This window comes from Jatropha curcas, chromosome 1 (genome assembly GCF_041381405.1).
Source record: "Jatropha curcas cultivar XTBG-Jc1 chromosome 1, XTBG_Jcur_1.0, whole genome shotgun sequence".
Classification (NCBI taxonomy): domain Eukaryota; kingdom Viridiplantae; phylum Streptophyta; class Magnoliopsida; order Malpighiales; family Euphorbiaceae; genus Jatropha; species Jatropha curcas.
The window spans coordinates 26,680,017-26,695,039 of NC_143151.1; the positions used below are offsets into that span (position 1 = coordinate 26,680,017).

General features: G+C 34.7%; 1 protein-coding gene across 4 annotated transcripts; it reads left to right on the forward strand.

Moving 5' to 3' along the window:
- Positions 1–1,000: 1,000 nt before the first annotated feature.
- Positions 1,001–11,548, forward strand: LOC105641760 (protein NUCLEAR FUSION DEFECTIVE 4). Of its 4 annotated transcripts, none has more exons than XM_012226357.4 (3): positions 1,001–1,398; positions 1,510–2,375; positions 10,822–11,548. In XM_012226357.4, exons 1-3 carry the CDS (start codon positions 1,057–1,059, stop codon positions 11,306–11,308), a joined length of 1,695 nt encoding a protein of 564 aa, XP_012081747.1. In that variant the 5' UTR covers positions 1,001–1,056; the 3' UTR covers positions 11,309–11,548. The 4 variants fall into 4 exon arrangements, with proteins under 4 accessions (XP_012081747.1, XP_089577014.1, XP_089577015.1 ...); XM_089720888.1 differs by lacking the exon at positions 10,822–11,548 and adding an exon at positions 5,813–10,221; XM_089720889.1 differs by lacking the exon at positions 10,822–11,548 and adding an exon at positions 5,056–5,772.
- The last annotated feature ends 3,475 nt before the right edge of the window (positions 11,549–15,023 follow it).

Here is a 15,023-nt window from a genome sequence, read left to right on the forward strand (position 1 = left end):
TCTTCAATATCAATCTAGATAAAACTTATGAAACGATGTGAAATAATCAATAATATAAATAAATAACCTCCGTGTATTAAATTTGAAATTGTAAAGTTTTTCAAGTGTATGTTCGACAATATTAACCGTTTTAGTATTATTTAATTGTTAACTATTTAAATAATTTTTTCATGAAACACTATAAATTAAATATGATATGAGTTAATTTTTTATAAAATATTATCTTAATATCTGAAAGTCGATTCAAATGCTATGTTACTAAATATTAAAAAAAAAACATTTAATGCAAAAATTCAAAAAGTTGTTGTGAAATACTGTTCGATATTGCTGACTCTTTTTTTTTTTTTTTTTTTTTAAGTATACTTCTTATTCTTATATTAACGGCAAAGTTTAATTTACATTTTATGAGTTATAATTACAAATAAAAGTTAATTTAATTAAACTGTTTAAGATGATATATAGATAAGAAGTATGAAATTATTTAAAAACAATAAACAACAAAGTTTTAATTTTAAATATTAAATATTATCAAACATCAATTCAATCTCACGTTTGTACTTTGAAATTAAAAAATAAAAAATATTTTTATTAAAATTTGGACTTTGAAATTAAAAGATGAAAATTTATTTTATTAAAATAAGGAAAAGAAATACTACATTATAACTGAATTATAGTGTTCGACTCTAATTCTGCAAAATCTAGTACACGTTATGCAGGTATGGCGTGCATCCCATCCCATTCCAGAACATAACGTAACCGTAAATACACACAAAACAACGGTTCACGATTCACGATTCCACAATTTCGACTATTGCATATTACTGAAAAGCCACCGCTGGAAAAACCATTCACGTCAACTTAAACCCATCACAACATATTAAAAAAATTAAAATTAAAATAAAAAAGTGCAAGCTTACAATCGTACGTGTCGCGGCCCAAGCAACCGTAATAAAACCTTAATTAAAAAAAAAAAATCTATATTATATAAGTGCATCAAACCATGCCATACCTTCCATTCCATTACTTTCAATAGATTGGTTGATAGATTCATTCATTATGGGCATTTCTTCCAATCGAACCTTTTCCAATTCTTTCGCTGCTGCAAAATGGCTTGGTTTTGTCACCGCCGTTTGGGTCCAAGCCATTTCAGGCAACAATTACACTTTCTCTAACTATTCAGATGCTCTTAAAACTCTTATGAACTTGAACCAACTCCAACTCAACAATTTATCAGTCGCTAAAGATGTTGGTAAAGCCTTTGGTCTGCTTGCGGGTCTTGCCTCTGACCGTTTGTCTACTCCGGTCATTCTTCTTATCGGTTCTTTTGAAGGACTTGTTGGTTATGGCGCTCAATGGCTTGTAGTTAGCCGGCGGATTCAACCTCTTCCTTACTGGCAGGTAATTATTTTCAAACCCAATTTCTTCATTATTTATATCACAGTCATTGTGTTGACATTGTTAGTTTGTTTTTTTTTTTTTTTTTTTTTTTTTTTTTTTTTTTTGTTGTAGATGTGTGTATTCCTCTGCTTGGGAGGCAACAGTACAACATGGATGAACACGGCGGTTTTAGTAACTTGCATCCGCAATTTCCGGCGAAACAGAGGCCCTGTTTCCGGTATCTTAAAAGGTTACGTGGGATTAAGTACGGCTATTTTCACTGACCTTTGTTCTGCTCTGTTTTCCGATGACCCTGCTAGCTTTCTCCTCATGCTTTCTATCGTACCATTAGCCGTCTGTCTCACCGCTGTCCTCTTCCTGCGTGAAATTCCGCCAGCAGCCACCGTCGAAGAAGAGAAAGAAGAGTTCAAATATTTCTCAATTTTTAACTTCGTAGCTATGGTTGTCGCTGTTTATCTGTTAATATATGGATTTATTGCAAATCCCAGCAGAGGTTTATCGTTGGGGTTTGCTATCATGTTACTATTTCTTCTAGCTTCTCCATTAGCAGTTCCGGTTTACTCTTTCATAAAAAGTTGGAACCTAAACCGTTTGAAGAATAAACCGACCGACATTGAAGAACCGTTTTTGGATGGAGAAACTGAGGGTGAGATTCAACAAAAACCAGAGGAGGATCCTGAGGTGGAGGCGGCGGAAGTGGTAAGTCAACCACCGGTGGAGGAAGTGCCGGAGATAAAGCAGAAACCGGTTATTGGTGAAGAGCACACGATTTTTGAGGCGCTAGGAACCGTGGATTTCTGGATTTTGTTCGTGTCGTTTCTTTGCGGTGTGGGTACAGGTTTGGCGGTGATAAACAATATGGGACAGATAGGATTAGCTCTTGGATACGCCGACGTTTCAATATTTGTCTCGCTTACAAGCATTTGGGGATTTTTTGGAAGGATTGCTTCTGGTACTGTCTCTGAGTACTTCATCAAGTAAGTTCAATTACTGCTTAATTAATTAAATTTTAGTAGGTTATTAATTCTTTTCGTTAAATTTCCCTTCAGAAGAACTAAAATATATTAAATTATTTAATATTTATTTAATTGAAATATTTAACTAAGTGTAAAGTAAAAATAAAATAATTAATATTTTAAAAATATCATCTAAATGGAAAAAAAAATCAAAAACCGTTAAATTTAAAGAAATAGAAAATATTATTTTTAATAATTACAATTAATTACGCTATTTATGTCAAATTTTTTATTGACAAAATGGGGTGGCTTTCGATTCCGTACAAGATTAAAGAAATAAAAATTAGTATGCCTTTCTTAAGATTTTGACGTCATGGTTTGAAGTGGGGTTGGTGTTTTCTTTTTCTTTCTGTTTGCTTTTAGATCAAATTTACAAGTCTAAAGAAAATCAGTTGGCGTTTGGAAGATTTTTGTCGTGACTAAAGAAAAGTAAATTTACTTTTCCAATAAATCCTTTTCCAAAGTAGAATTTTCTTTTCCAATAAATACTTTTCCAATAAATTCTTCTTTAAAGTAAAGTTGACAGCATAACTGTAATTAAACGTCTTAATTGCCATTTATTATTTAGACTAAACGCATAAAATTTTCTAGCTAACATTCCATACGGTGGTTGGGAGTTAGAATTCCCGTTAGGACTTGTTCTTTCCGAGAGTATATCTCTTTTCCACAAAAGGGTATTAAATTGTTTTATATCCCTTTTGTGATTTATTCTACATTACAGATCACTTTGCTTTTTAAAAATATAATTAATGTTTAATTATCTAATACCTGTTTAATATAGTTTTGTTATCTTTTTAATTTGATTCTTTTTTTAGGAAGCATTTGATTCTTTATTTTTAAGGGATAGGCAATATTAATATGAGGGACATATTGGGAAAGCTGTGGGTAAAATTTACTGTTCAAATAATATTAGTTACTACTCCTTTTGTCCCAGAATATAAGTTATTTTGGACATTTTTGTCTCAAAATGTAAATTATTTTGTATGATTATTTTATCTTAAAATGTAAGTCGTTTTATGTATTTTAAAAAGTAATAAATGATATTTTTTCAATAAATAAATACTTTCACAAGTAATTATTGGTTTTGTAATAAATGATAATTTAGTCAGATTACCCTTGAGTTTGTTATAACTTAGAAAAATTAATTGTTTCTTTAATTTTTGTGCAAAAATCTTAAATGACTTATATTTTTTTTTAGCTTCTATATACAAAATATTGATTTAATAATTTTTAGAACATAATTTTTAAATTATATAATAAGTATATAATCAATTTAATTTCATAATTAAAATATTTAATAGAATAATTCTATAAGCTAAAATATTTAATAGATCAAATTAAAATTAAAAATACCATAAGTATTTTTGTGAATATTAAGGATGAATTTATACATTTGCTGGATGGGATTTCTAGATTACATGTCACATGGTGATCAGGTCATCGGTTGACCTAGATGCTGGATTCCTCTCTCTAAAAAAATAGAGACATACATATGGTTTGGACAGTTGGTCTTTGGTAACTTGCTGGCATAGTGAAATTACAGGTGAAAATATAAATTCACTCTCAAATTTGAAAATTTTAACTTTGTGGCATTCTAAATTTTACGAATGATATACTGTACACTTAAATTTATAAATTTTGATATTATTATAAACTTTTCAACACTAGAATCAATAATAATATGTAATTAGCATAACCATGGAACCATAATTTTTATAAATTTTAACTTTTTAATGAGTGTTTAATTTATCTAAATTTTTAAATTGTAGTGTTTAAGTAAAAATTGAGGGTGCTAAAAAATTAAAATAACAAAAATCAAGAGTAAATTTATATATTCACCCTTCAAAATAACTTAATGGTTTAAATGAGCTGGTTGACAAGAAGAAAATGCTTATAGGAGTAATTAGAATTGTGTTCACTTGATTAAGTATAATCTGATCGGTATTCTCACTGATATAACAAATTTTTAATTACGAGAGTTTTTACTAACTTGACAAACAAGTTAAAGGATGGTCACCTCAAAGTGTCATGCCCATTGGACCTCCGAACAGGAAAAAAAAAAAAAAAGAAAAAGAATTGTGTTCACTTGTATTGCCTTCCCTGGCACGCTGGGTTACCTTGTTCTACATGCTGACAGGAGCAGTGTATTTTACTGAATAATAGTAATGTTCGAAAAAAAGTAAATGTTTCCTTTCACACTAGGGGGTTATATCTTACTGGTTATAATATTGAAGTCGTAAGATAGTTGTTTGAATATAAAAAATTTTTCTTTTTTGTGCAATTATTTGATTTCTTGGTTTTTGATTAGTCAATTGATTTTAGCATTTTCTTTTTTGAATAAGTGGAAATTGATGAATGACCATAGCTAATTTAAGAACCCAAGTGATTTTCTGAAATAGTAAGATAAGATTCAGTCTCTCTTTTTTTGGGGGGGAGCAGAGCAGTCAAAGAATGAAGTAAATGGGCATTTTCCTTATTTTGTTTTTTGGATCGTAGCTAGTCCACGCTTAATTTCTTATTATGGTGCTATGCCATATCTGAGAGACCTTGCCCATATGTGTGTTGCGGGTCCCTCTACATGTGGGACCCGCACAAGTTTGAAAAGAAAAAAAATAATAACACGTTTTATTTGTTTTGGCAGTCAAAGAGAGACTGCTTAACAAACAAAGAAAAAGTCAAGGTTGTTGAACAACCATTATTGAATAATGTGCAAATTGCACGGAGATTATAGGCAAAGATGCGTTCAATTTTTCTTATAAATTGAGGTGTTTTGCTTCAGTTTTATATAAGAAGAAGTAGAGAGAGCTCACAGATTAATAAATCTGTTGGAGAGAATATATTTTAGGAAGAGGGTCCTAAAATTGGGAAAGAGAGAAAATAGTGAGGATTGTAATTTTTGGGAAACACTTTGTGTGCCACTGTTTTTTGTAATTTCTTTTGTACCTACTATTTTTAGTAGAAGAATTATTTGGAGTTTTTTGTCCCGTTGACGTAGCCCATAACAGTTGAAGGGTGAACCACGTAAATTTGGGTGTTTTTATTTTTTATCTGCATTTACGATAATTATTTAATTTTTTATCGTGGTTATTATTTCTGGTGGATTCGATCGTCAATATCCAATATTTAATTATCGGAGGTATATGTGGTAATAGTAATTTTATTTTATTTTTACCACCGGTATTTTTCCGTGGGCCCCACTCGGGATCAGTTAGAATCCCAACAATTGGTATCAGAGCCTTAGGTTGGTAAATTCTGTCAAAGTTACTATTCACGTGAATAGTGAATTTCGTGAATAGTGAAATTTTGTCAGATTAGAATAGTGAATTTCGTGAATAGTGAAATTTTGTCAGATTCAGAATTCAACATGGCTAATGACGGGGCAATGATCAAATTGACAGATTCGAATTATTCAATGTGGAAATCCAGAATGGAAGACTACCTCAATTACAAATATCTGTACGATCCAATTGAAGGTGACAGTGTAAAGCCGGAAGATATGAAAGAAAGGCAGTGGGAGAAATTAAAAAAGCAGACATTGGGTACAATACGTCAATGGATAGATGCTAGCCTGTACAACCATGTGAGAAATGGAAAAGATCCCCAAGTTCTCTGGAAGAAATTGGAGAATATGTACGAGGCTACAAATGCTCAAGGAAAAGTTTTCATGATGCGTAAAGTCATGAACTTGAAGCTGTCAGAGGGACGATCAATTACACAACACCTGAACGATTTTGAAGGACTCGTAACTGAGTTAGCAGTTAGCGGTATGTCCTTAGAAGATGAGATGCAAGCATGCCTACTGTTGGGATCTCTACCGGATAGCTGGGATATTCTTGTGGTATCATTGAGTAACTCAGCTCCAAATGGTGTGGTAACGATGTCTATGGTAAAGAATAGACTACTTAATGAAGAACTACGAAGAAGAGATGTTGCCAGTACCAGTTTACAAGCCCTTGTCATAGAGAATAGGGGTCGGAGCAAGAGTAGAAGTCCAAGGCATGTAAAGTCAAGTGGTAGATCCAAGTCCAGAGAGATGAGAAAATGTTACCATTGCGGTAAGGAGGGTCGTCTCAAAAGAAATTGTCGTTTACTCAAACAGGATAATGCAGACCGAAGACAAGAGAATGACAGAAATACATCTGCTACAGTCTCAGGAGAAGATGGTGAGGTGACTTTAGTCACTCATGATGCAGATGGTTGTGATGTTGGAGATGCAGATACCGAGTGGATAGTAGACTCCGGTGCTTCATACCACTGTGTTCCAAAAAGAGAATATTTTTCCACTTATAAAGCAGGAGAGTTTGGCACTATTAAAATGGGAAATAATAGTGTCTCGCAAGTAGTGGGAATCGGTGATATCTGCATAAAGTCAAGTGTTGGGTGCACATTAACACTTAAAAATGTGTGACATATTCCTGATCTTCGGTTGAACCTCTTGTCTGTGAGTGTACTGGACAAGGAAGGCTATCACTATCATATAGGTGGCGGTAATTGGAAACTCACCAAAGGATCTTTGGTGGTGGCGAGAGGAAAATTATGTTGCTTGCTGTATAAAGCGCGCGCAATAATTTGTGCAGGTCAACTAAATACAGTTGAAGATGATGCTTCACCAAATTTGTGGCATAGGCAGCTGGCGTACGTTAGTGAGAAAGGGTTGAATATGTTGGCTAAGAAGTCCCTCATACCATTAGTCAAAGGTAAAATAAACCCTTGTGATTATTGTGATTATTGTTTGTTTGGAAAGCAACATCGGGTCTCTTTTTTAAAAAGCTCTAGAAGGAGAGACAACAAGTTGGAGTTGGTACACTCTGATGTATGTGGTCCCATGGAGGTAGAATCACTTGGAGGAAGTAGGTATTTTCTTACCTTCATTGATGATTTCTCACGGAAAACATGGATATATTTGTTGCGCACAAAAGATTAAGTATTCAAGCACTTTCAGCAATTCCATGCTATGGTGGAAAGGGAGACTGGAGTGGCCTTGAAGTGTTTGTGCACGGATAATGGTGGTGAATATATCTCTAAGGAGTTAGAGATTATTGTAGTCAGCACGGTATCAAGCATGAAAAGACAGTTCCTGGTACGCCTCAACACAACGGCGGTGCTGAACGGATGAATCGCACCATTATTAAGAAAGTCAGATCCATGCTCAAAATGGCCAACTTACCTAAGCCATTTTGGGGAGAAGCTGTCAATACTGCTGTTTACCTAATCAACCGACTACCTTCAGCACCATTGGATTTTGATATCCCGGAGAAGGTATGGACAGGTAGAAATATTTCATACTCTCACCTGAGGGTATTTGGCTGCAAGGCATTCATGCATGTTCCGAAAGAGCAGAGATCAAAACTTGATGACAAGTCAGTTCCTTGTACTTTTGTTGGTTATGGAGATGAAGAGTTTAGCTATAGGTTGTGGGACCCAGTGAAAAAGAAAGTTGTCCGGAGTCGAGACGTAGTATTCCACGAGAATGAGATCGTGGCAGATATAACTTGTGAAGAATCCACAAGTGATGGTGTTATTGATATTACACCAGGAAGCATTCCTACAGAAGATGCCACAGGAGGAGGAATGCCATAATCAGAACAAGAAGAAGAAGAAGAGCCAGTCGTAGGGGATCAAGAGATAATTATAGATGATAACAGTGATGCAGAGGGTGTTGAGCAGGGGGAGCCAGAGAACCCCATTACACTAGAAGGAGTTGAACCTCAGTTAAGAAGGTCAACCAGAGAACGCCAACCATCTACAAGGTACCCTAGTTCTGATTATATTTTAATCTCTGATGAGGGGGAGCCAGAGAGCTTCCAAGATGTGCAATCTTGCAAAGATAGAGATTGCTGGAGAAAGTCCATGCAAGAAGAGATGAATTCTTTGAAAAAGAATGACACGTATGAGCTGGTGAAAATTCCAAAAGGGAAGAGAACACTCAAGAACAAATGGGTGTACAAACTAAAGAAAGATGATGGCAACCTAGTGAGTTACAAAGCTCGATTGGTCGTCAAAGGCTTTACTCAAAAGAAAGGTATCGACTTTGATGAGATTTTTTCACCAGTTGTGAAAATGAGTTCTATTCGAGTTGTACTATATTTAGTAGCCAATTTGAATCTTGAGTTGAAGCAGCTTGATGTAAAGACCGCATTCTTGCATGGGGATCTAGAGGAAGAAATTTATATGGAACAACCAGAAGGTTTCAAGGTCAAGGGAAAAGAGGATATGGTTTGTCGCTTGAAGAAGAGCTTATACGGGTTGAAACAAGCACCGCGACAATGATATAAAAAGTTTGATTCTTTCATGGTGAATCAAGGCTCCAAAAGGACAGATGCAGATCCTTGTGTATATGTTCAAAAATTCCCTGATGGTAAATTTATCATCCTTCTCTTATATGTTGATGATATGCTAATTGTTGGATCAGATGCACATATGATTAGCAAGTTAAAGAGTGATTTGTCAAAAGCATTTGACATGAAGGATTTGGGATCGGCAAGGCAAATTCTCGGAATGGAGATTATTCGAGACAGAAAGTCCTGCAGGTTATGGTTATCGCAGGAAAAATATATTGAACGAGTTCAAGAGAGGTTCAATATGAAGAATGCTAAACCAGTTAGCACTCCGCTTGCCGCTCACTTCAATTTGAGTAAGAAATCCTACTCATCAACAGAGAAAGAAAAAGGAGATATGTCAAATGTTCCATATTCTTCAGCGGTCGGAAGTTTAATGTACGCAATGGTGTGTACGAGACCAGATATCGCTCATGCAGTAGGCGTTGTGAGCCGATTTCTGTCAAATCCCCAAAAGACACATTGGGAAGCAGTAAAGTGGATTTTCAGATACCTAAGAGGAACTTCAAAGTTATGTTTAACTTTTGGAGGTGAAAAGGCTGCACTTGTTGGTTACACAGATGCAGATATGGCCGGTGATCTTGATGAAAGAAAATCTACATCAGGATACCTATTTACATTCACAGGGGGAGCTATTTCATGGCAGTCAAGATTACAGAAATGTGTTTCATTATCAACAACTGAAGCAGAGTACGTTGCAGCAACGGAAGCAGGAAAGGAAATGTTTTGGTTAAAACGATTCTTTCAAGAATTGGGTGTGCAGCAGGAAGAATATATAGTTTATTGTGATAGTCAAAGTGCATTAGACTTGAGCAAAAATACTATGTATCATGCACGGACGAAGCACATTGATGTAAGATATCATTGGCTCAGACTTGCCATTGAAGAGAAGCAGTTTCAGTTGCGAAAGATCCACATAGACAGAAATGCTGCAGATATATTAACAAAGGTCGTTCCGAAGGAGAAGTTCGAGCTATGTGTCAAAGCAGCAGGGATGGAGAGTCTCACCATGTAGTCAGGAGGGGGAGAATTGTTGTGGGGTCCCTCTTACATGTGGGACCCGCACAAGTTTGAAAAGAAAAAAAATAATAACACGTTTTTTTTTGTTTTGGCAGTCAAAGAGAGACTGCCTAACAAACAAAGAAAAAGTCAAGGTTGTTGAACAACCATTACTGAATAATGTGCAAATTGCACCGAGATTATAGACAAATATGCGTTCAATTTTTCCTATAAATTGAGGTGTTTTGCTTCAGTTTTATATGAGAAGAAGTAGAGAGAGCTCACAGATTAATAAATCTGTTGGAGAGAATATATTTTAGGAAGAGTGTCCTAAAATTGGGAAAGAGAGAAAATAGTGAGGATTGTAATTTTTGGGGTGTTTTTGGAAAACACTTTGTGGGCCACTATTTTTTATAATCTCTTTTGTACCTACTATTTTTAGTAGAAGAATTATTCGGAGTTTTTTATCCCGTGGACGTAGCCCATAACAGTTGAAGGGTGAACCACGTAAATCTGGGTGTTCTTATTTTTCATCTGGCATTTACGATAATTATTTAATTTTTTATCGTGGTTATTATTTCTGGTGGATTCGTCAATATCCAATATTTAATTATTGGAGGTATATGTGGTAATAGTAATTTTATTTTATTTTTACCACCGGTATTTTTCCGCGGGCCCCACTCGGGATCAGTTAGAATCCCAACAATGTGAATCTTATTTAACATCACCATCTTACATATCATTACTGCTTCAGCTATTATTTAAAAAAAAAAACATTGTTAAGAAATTAAAAAATTAATTAATTTGAGCATATTAAAGTTTGTTCTTAATATGTTCATCACACATTTTAATTGTAAAAGTGCAAAAACGCGAAATAGTGTTCTCAATTTGTTTTTTCGGTTCAAAGTTTAAAATTGTGTTTTTTCAAAAGAGCGAATTCAACTTCAATCTGAAACAAAAGATGAAGTTACTGGATCACTTTCTATCATTTCTAAATTATTTTAGTTTAATTGCAACTCAATTACTGACTTTTCAATTCAAAATCCCGTCCATTTTCCTTTTTTTTGCAGGAAAAATGGAACACCAAGGCCTCTCTGGAACGCAGCATCTCAAATAGTAATGGCTGTTGGGTACATTCTAATGGCAATAGCTCTGCCTGGTTCGCTATACATTGGTTCAATTGTTGTTGGCATATGCTATGGAGTTCGTCTAGCCGTCACAGTTCCAACAGCCTCTGAATTGTTTGGACTAAAATATTACGGTTTAATTTACAACATTTTAATTCTCAATCTTCCACTTGGTTCGTTTCTCTTCTCTGGTCTACTCGCCGGATTTCTGTACGACGCTGAAGCTACTCCAACGGCAGGAGGCGGCAACACTTGTGTTGGTGCCCATTGCTATAGGCTCGTGTTCCTTATCATGGCCATTGCATGTGGTGTTGGATTGGGTTTGGATGTTCTGTTGGCAATTAGAACAAAGAATGTGTATTACAAGATTCATTCCAGTAAGAGATCAAAGAAATTGGCTGCCGCGGTTCATGACAGTCAATTACATTAAATGGTTGAGAGAAGAGAAAGGTAATTTTGGGATTGACGGGCTACTGCTCGATGATATCCTGAAATCAGTATATTTGTCACTTTTTGATAATGCTATTCTTGACACGTAGCTTAAAGTATTATTTTGATCATTTAGCCTTCAATAAACCAAAAAGAATGTATCATTTTTGTTTGTAACATTTGTAATACCATTCCATCTGATTATGTTTAATTAAATGGATCGAGTCGTTTTTCAGTTCAACTAGATGATTTGGGAGGAACAGTGAGACTTTGTAAAAAATCCGTGTGTGGGAGATTATTTTTGGCAACCAGGTAGGAGATTGCCTTGCTAAACTTGCTGTTTCTGTTGAGGTGATGGAAGTTCTTGCAACGGGATTTCCAAAGGAGTGGAGTGGCCACGTGTTGTAAGACTGATTTAAGTTCTGTTCTTCCGTTGGGGCTTTTCCTGCCTTTGCATTAAAAAAAGAAAAATTTATTATGCCTCTGCTTAGTCTTTTATTTTGGCAACTATTGATTTAACCATTGGATTGCAGGGCAGTGAGAACTTCTATTTGATGACTTATCATTTTAAAGGTGTATGATGATCAAAAGAAATTAACCATAACGATACAAAGAAGAATCTTATATGAGTTAATTAAACCTTTTTATTTAATAAAAATGGTCCAAGGAACATTTTTTTTTTTTTGATAATTTTAGAAGTTTGTCTTGAAATTGTAACAAATTCAATTTGTAATGTCAAACCAAAACAACAATAATTAAGCTTTAATTTTAAAGTAATAGAGGTCAAATATATCAATCTTTTAGTTCCAACATCTGATGTATTCAAAATATCAGCAATAAACAACCAAGTATAAATTGAAAAATAATTTGAAAATACTTTTTACGGAAAAAATTTTGAAAAGAGAAATTCTTAAATTAGTTGCTACATTAATGAATAAAGCAAAGTATAAGCCAAAAAATAAACTAAATCCTTAATAATATCCAAAGACCACAGATCGTTCGTGACAACTTTCTTCTATATGATTTTATATCTACCTCTTTCCTTTTTAATATCACTCACCGTCAAAGTATCACATTTATGAACTAGGGCATGTGAGTTTATGTAATATATGGTCATATCGTCGTAGTTATTATTAGTTTATTTTATCTCCAACTTCTGCGACTTGTACCTTTTGTCTAATGTAGTTATTTATAATTATGTCCGACTTTGTGTAATCACATATCTATTGTAGCATTCTCATATGTAAAATATTCATTCTATGAACATGTTAGGCACTTGATGTCCAATCGTACCATATCTAGTCTCCCCATTTTTCCGTAGAATTTACCTTTAACCTTGTTAGATATCTTCCTATTATATATTATGTAGCACTCCTCCATTTCATCCATCTTACTTAATTCTATGAGTAACATTTATATTTTAGATCCTTTTGGAGAAAAATCCTAAGTATGTGAATTAATTGCATCTGGGCTCCTGTCCAGTCTAATCTCATTTTCCTACTTATTTCTTAAGCAAAATTCACAGTGCATATATTTTGTTTCCTTCTATATATTACTGATTAGCTCATTTCATCCATTGTTAGGATAAATAAGTATGGGATCAAAGTAGAGTCCTTATGTAGCCCAACAGTTATATAAAACTCCTCTGGGATCAAAAGCCTCCTAGTTTGATGCTTTCGGTTTCTTTCTCTACCATTTTCATTTAACTTTAAATGATCTACCACTAGGAATCATGTGATCAAGGCCATAACCCTGTAGACACATCAAGCACTTCATTTGCCACTTTCGTAATGTAACTTTGCCATTTCTTTCCATAGGTCTTCTGCTTTCGCTTCTAGGTTCCATACATTCTCCTTCAACAGATTGTCCTTAAAAGCTATTTGGTTTATGAGTTTCAATATTTACCCCTATTTCATAGTTCTCTTAAAATCTTCTCCCTTTTCATACCACTCTTACTCTTTACATCTAAAGCCGATATTCAATGTAGAGCTGTTAAAGCATCTCCTGGTATAGTTTACAATCTTTACACATAGCCTTATCCTTTCTTTGAGTAATATGAACCCCTGCTCTTAAAAGTGATTAAATAAAGAGTACCTCTTTCTGAAGCAAGTGTTAATCAGAGGCTAATGCAAAATCCAAGATAGGCTTCCATTCTTTATTTCTGTTAGCGAAGCCATAACCCAGTGTACTCTGTCAAAGCCACTACTATCTGTACCTAGCTACATGTCTATTTAAGTCTCCTCCAATGAAAATTTATTATTCACTTAGGATTTCTTGCAGTAAAGTATAAATATCTTCCAAAAATACAGTTTTAGATACTCCATCCAATCCCACTTAAGGAGCATAAACACTAATGATGTCCCTATTAGATAAGATAACAACGTAGTTGTTACAAAGACTTATTCAAATTCTATTCTGTTATATTTAGATATATACAAGTTCCTTGAAACAAGGATTAGAAGAGTCTGTAATCATGTATTTAAATTACACTTGTATGTGAATAGATTATCACTTCCTCTAATCGTTTTATGGGATCAGAGCCTTTTGCTCAAACAACATTTTTTTTTTCGATCCTATCTGTGATTCTTCTATTCCTTTTCAATGACTAATCCTCTAGAAGAAACCAGTTCCACCACTCCTACCGTTCTTGAAATGCCAACCCTAAACCCCTCTGAAACTCAATTAGTTTCCATTAATGCCTCCGCTCAAGCTCCTTTTAAACTGACTGCCACAAACTACCAATCGTGGCATACTCAGTGGTACTCTCTATTGGTTGGTTATGATTTTCTTAAGTTTGTTGAGAACCCTATTACTAGTAATCTGACAACCAGTTCCTATCTGTTTCGTCAAGATCAGCTCCTTCGAAGCGCTCTGATCGCTTCTCTTTCTCCCGATGTTGTCTCTTATGTTGTTGGTGAGAAAACTTCTCACGATCTTTGGGTTACTCTGGAGAAAACCTATGCTAAGCCATCTCAAGCTCGCATTATGAGCTTGAGAGAGTCTCTATTTACAACTAAGAAAGGGATCTCATCAGTTACTGAGTTTCTCCAGAAAATTAAATCGATCACCACTACACTTGCTGCTGCTGGTGTTGTTATTACGATGAATGAAACTGTTCTCCATGTTCTTCATGGTCTACCTGCTGAATATAAGGAGGTTTCGGCTGCCATTCGAGCACGTGACTTTGAGATTTCTTTTGACTATCTTCATGATAAATTGACTGACTTTGAGAGTCAATTGAATCGTGAGTCGAATTTGGTTGTTACTCCCACAACGGTGAACTATACTGCGAAAAACAAAGCTGGATCGTCAACTGCTGCTCCTCAATCTTCCGCTTTTGTTAATTCTGGAAATTTTTCAGGTACTCCTACTTCCTCGACCTACAAAAATAGGGTTAAATGTCAATTTTGTGACAGGCCTGGGCATGTCACCAAACAATGTTTTAAACTTAAGAAATTGCTCCCATGGCTGTTTAATGAAAACTCCACTGCTGCTGGTTCAAAGACTCAAGCTCAAGTTAATTGTGTTACTAGCAATCGGCAGACAAATGATCCTCATTGGGTTGTCGATTCAGGTGCAAATCAGCATGTGGTAGAAGATTTAAAGAATCTGGCTATTCATTCAGATTATGAAGGCAGTGATAATGTTTTCCTTGGTGATGGTAAATCCTATCCAATTTCTCATATAGGGACTGTTACCTTAAATTCTGCCGCCAA